General features: G+C 56.5%; 1 protein-coding gene across 1 annotated transcript in view; it reads left to right on the top strand.

Annotated features, from left to right (window-relative positions):
• The window catches only part of MYO18A (myosin XVIIIA), a 32,237-nt gene that overhangs the window by 26,045 nt on the left and 1,429 nt on the right, over window positions 1-4,763 (top strand). The window contains 5 exon segments of the mRNA XM_031060629.1: window positions 655-840; window positions 923-1,062; window positions 2,121-2,165; window positions 3,685-3,807; window positions 4,723-4,758. Of these exon segments, the coding sequence (XP_030916489.1) occupies window positions 655-840; window positions 923-1,062; window positions 2,121-2,165; window positions 3,685-3,807; window positions 4,723-4,758 (530 nt within the window).

Here is a 4,763-nt window from a genome sequence, read left to right as displayed (position 1 = left end):
AGCCCTTGCTGTTGTTCTGCCCCTTCCCTGGCCCTGGGAGGGGGTGGTTTCTCCTCCATCTCCTTGTGTAAATTGATAAGAGTAGGATCCATCCCTGCAGTACCTGCTGGTGGGTGTCGGGGTGAGGGTGGACCTGCATGCAGCGGCTGGCTCAGTGGCTGGGGGAGAACTGGAGCTATTTTTTCCCTACGTTACATGTTTTAATTACTTCACACACAGTTAAATCTATTTTTCCGATTCAACAAAGCCCTTGCTGTTGTTCTGCCCCTTCCCTGGCCCTGGGAGGGGGTGGTTTCTCCTCCATCTCCTTGTGTAAATTGATAGGAGTGGGATCCATCCTTGCATCATCTGCTGGTGGGTGTTGGGGTGCGAGTGTGGGGTGAGAGGTCCATGGGGGGATTTGGGGTGACCCTGGTGCTCGGCAGAGCCTGGCCACGCAGCTGAAGGAGAACATGGAGAAGCTGACGGAGGAGCAGCCCTTGCTGTTGTTCTGCCCCTTCCCTGGCCGTGGGAGGGGGTGGTTTCTCCTCCATCTCCTTGTGTAAATTGATAGGAGTGGGATCCATCCTTGCATCATCTGCTGGTGGGTGTTGGGGTGCGAGTGTGGGGTGAGAGGTCCATGGGGGGATTTGGGGTGACCCTGGTGCTCGGCAGAGCCTGGCCACGCAGCTGAAGGAGAACATGGAGAAGCTGACGGAGGAGCGGGATCAGCGCGCGGCCGCCGAGAACCGGGAGAAGGAGCAGAACAAGCGGCTGCAGCGGCAGCTCCGCGATGTCAAGGAGGAGATGGGCGAGCTGGCCAAGAAGGAGGCAGAAGCCAGCCGCAAGAAGCACGAGCTGGTGAGGAACCCGGGGTAGGGCCAGGCAGGGCACAAGGGGATGTTCCCTGAGAAATGCGGCTCATCCCGCTCCCTCCCTGCAGGAGATGGACCTGGAGAGCCTGGAAGCTGCCAACCAGAGCCTGCAGTCAGACCTGAAGCTGGCCTTCAAGCGCATCGGGGACCTGCAGGCGGCCATCGAGGATGAGATGGAGAGTGACAGCAATGAGGACCTCATCAACAGGTGAGAGCACCTGGCCACGGCTCCCCTGCATCCCTGGGGTCACCGCTTCCCCTTGCCACTTCAGAAATGCCACAGGGACCCCTTGGCTCTGCCTGGCCCTGGCAGGATGCTGTCTGTGCATCCATCCGTGCATTGTGCACAAGTGCATCTGTCCGTGCACCCGTGTCTGTCCGTCCGTGCATCGGGCACTTGTGCACACAGGCATCAGTCCATGCATCTGTGCATCCACCCCTCCGTCCACCCACAGCCCCCCTGAGCTTCAACCACTTGTGGAGGTGCCTGAAATGCATCCAGGATCCTGCCAGCTGGCTGGAAACAGCCCAGGGAGCCCCAGGAGCCAGGGCAGCACAAGCTGGCAGGAGGTTTGGGATGCTGGGATCCAGCCCAGCCCAGGATAGAATTATAGAATCACACAATTGTTTAGGTTGGGAAAGACCTCTGAGAGAACCGACTCCAGCCATTAACTCAGCACTGCCATGTTAGCACTAAATCATGTCCCCAAGTGCCACATCCACACATTTTTTTAATGTTTCCAGGCAATGACTCCACCACTTTCCTGGGCAACCTGTTAAAATGCCTGACCACCCTTTTGGTGAAGAAATTTTCCATAATATCCAATCTAAACCTCCCATGGCACAACTTTAGGCCATGTCCTCTTGTCTTACTGCTTTTTCCTTGGGAGCAGTGCCTGACCCCCCTGGCTACAACCTCCTTTCAGGAAGTTGTAGAGAGTGAAAAAGTCCCCCCTGATCTCCTCCTTTCCTCCAGGCTGAGCCCCTCCAGCTCCCTCAGTTGCTTCTCATCAGATTTGTGCTCCAGACCCTTCCTCACCTCTGTTGCCTTTCTTTGGATACACTCCAGCACCCAGCCTGGGATGCTGGGATCCAGCTGGGTGCAGCCCCACTCCAGGGGCATGGGGCAGCCTCACCTCCCTCCCCTGACCCTTCCCCATAATTTAATTTGCCCACCTACTTGGTCTTTTTTTTTTTTCTTTCATTTAATTTCTTTTCTGTTGTGTTTCTCCCCCCTCCGACCCTGCCCCCTCCTACCCCTCCCAGTTTGCAGGACATGGTGGCAAAGTATCAGAAAAGAAAGAGTAAAATGTGAGGAGCATCTCTTTCCTTCCTCCCCTCCCCTAACCCTCACCTCACCCCCCAGGGGCCGGGGTCCTGCATGCCACTGGCCCAACTCTGCATGCCCTAACAGCACCCACGGCATGGCCCAGCACAGCAGGGCACATAACCACATCCCGTGCATGGGGACGGGATGAGCCCCTGGGATGGGCTGGGGGGTGATGCTCTGCCATGGCTGATGACAAAGGTGCCAGCACAGGGCAGCAATGGAGCCCTTCTGACACTAATTAATACCCCATCCGTGGTCGCTCCCACGACCCAGGTCCTGCTTAACTAACGGCACGTTTGCCTGGACATGAACTGTGTTTGATGTGGAGTTTAATTCCATTGGTCAGAAAACCTTAGCTGCCCCCAGAAAGTATTTTTGGGGCTTGCTGGGGTTTTTTTTGGTGTCATTCTGTGTTTTTTTGTTGGTGGGGTTTTTTTTTTCCCCAAGCCCAGCGTTGCCTGGATGTATTGCAGGGGAGGGAGATGCGCAGGATGGAGAGCGGCTCGTTGCTCTGAATTTAAAAAGAGAAGGATTCATATACAGGCTCTATCCAGGCCTGCCCCTTGTGCTGTTTGCGTTCATTCCCAGGCAGGGAATAAGCCCAAAACCAGGTGGAGAAAAGGCCATTTAAGATCCTGTGATACATCCCATCCCTTCCTTGGAGTGGCCTGGTGGGAGCGGGGTGGCGAGAGGGGACCACACCGCTTCAATTTCCGTATGGATCCCGACGCTGCTGCCGTAGCCCTAATGAAAGCAGTAAGCAGTGAGGTATTAAGAGAGATTTATTCAGGGATGCTTTTAACGTGGAGGAATGGATTTTGCAATGCAGACAGCACCTTCTTTCTAAAGGCAATCAATATGGTTACCAACGGCCGTTATAAATTAGATGGTTTAAGCCAGATAGGACTTTTTTTACACCGGGACGTAAATCAGGGGCTCTGGGGCACGGCAGGGCTGTAAATCTGCCCGCTGTGCTCCCGCGCCCGCCGTGCCAGAGCCGTTTCTGTTCCGCCTGCTAAACTCCTGTTTACCCGGGGCCATCAGCATTGCTCTTCCTCGCTGTAATTCTGCGCTCCACGGCAGCCTATAAAATGAACCCACTTATTCCCTTCCCAATCCTGGAGCTGGAAATCTCCTCTGTTTCTGGAGCTGTGCCCTGCCTGCTGCCCCAAAGCCAGGCCTTGCTGTCTCCAGCTCTGGAGCCAGGCAGTGACAGGGAGATGTTGGGCAGAGGGTGCAGAAGCCCCTTGGGCAGCCTCAGGGGTTTGGGGGTGCTTCAGGAAGCCCCTGGCTTGCAGGTTGAACTATGTGTGTGCAGATTATGTCCCAGAGATGGAGCAGAACCATAGGATGGGGTTTCACCCATGCCCGGGTACGCAGGCAGTGGGTGCTAGAGGGGTTCAGTGCCTTCCAGTGCACTTCCATCTCTCCAGCACCCAAAAGCTCACAGCCCTTTGCTGACCTCTTGCTTTCTTCCACCCTGACCCGCTCCTCTGGCAGCGATGGTGACTCAGATGTGGACTCAGAGCTGGAGGAGCGCGTGGATGGGGTGAAGTCTTGGCTCTCCAAGAACAAAGGCTCCTCCAAAGCGCTCTCTGATGATGGCAGCCTGAAGGGCAGCAGGTGGGTGCAGGGCTGGGCATGGGGCTGGGGGGCAGAGGACAGGCTGAGCTGTGCTGGGACCTGGATGGGGCTGGGTGGGTGCCCGTGGGATGTGGCATTTGGTGCTGTGTTCCCACCTGGTGCTTGTGTGGATGGCCAGGGAAGGATTAATGCTGGTGAGTGGCTCAGTCTTCATTGGGGACACACGTCCCCCCACTCAGGGGGAGCTCCCTGGTCCCCTTTCCCTCATCCCACCATGGAGGCATATGGGGCATCCACAGCCCCCACCCCATCTGCCTCCCCAGGGCTTGTGGTGCTGGGCTTTAGCTCTGTGCAGCATTCCATCTCTCCAGGATTGATTCCCTGGTCCATCCTGCCCTCCTCTGCAGCCCCACCCCATCTCACCCCACACCTCTCAGAAAATGTTGGCAGAGGTGAGGAACGTGCCCAGGTGCACCCAGGGCAGGGGGCTGAGGCACACAGCCCCACTCCCCTTCCCCTGTAAAACGCTTGCCTGCTGAGCGCAGATTGCTTTTATCCAAACCCAATTTCCTAGCAGGGCTCCAGGAGTCCCAGGGGACTCCCTCCCTCTGCCGAGCAGGGGGGAAAGATCTGAGCTGGTTTCTGTTAATTGGTTTAATTTATTCAGCGGTGCAGATGTAAAACATTTTGTTATTGGAGATAATTCCACCTTTTCTGAAGTCGGGAATCAAACGCAGCGGCTCCAGGTAGCCGACAATGAAATAAATTGAAGGCAACACTCTAAAGGGGGATCAAAGTACTGGGCTAGAACAATTCCCCCATTTACATGACATTTTTCCACGATGCCATTTCCCGCTGACGCAAATTGCCGAGGCCGCCTCCCTCCTTCTCCCGCTCATCTCCGTGTCTCTCTTGTCTCCCCGGTGCGTGCGGGGCCGCGGTGCCGCGGCGCAGGTCAGCCCCGCCGGACGGCCCCGAGCCCGAGGAGCGGCCGG

Source organism: Geospiza fortis, unplaced genomic scaffold (assembly GCF_000277835.1).
Source record: "Geospiza fortis unplaced genomic scaffold, GeoFor_1.0 scaffold425, whole genome shotgun sequence".
Lineage (NCBI taxonomy): Eukaryota > Metazoa > Chordata > Aves > Passeriformes > Thraupidae > Geospiza > Geospiza fortis.
Note: the sequence above shows the minus strand (reverse complement) of the source record. Positions and strands in the feature narration are given on the sequence as shown.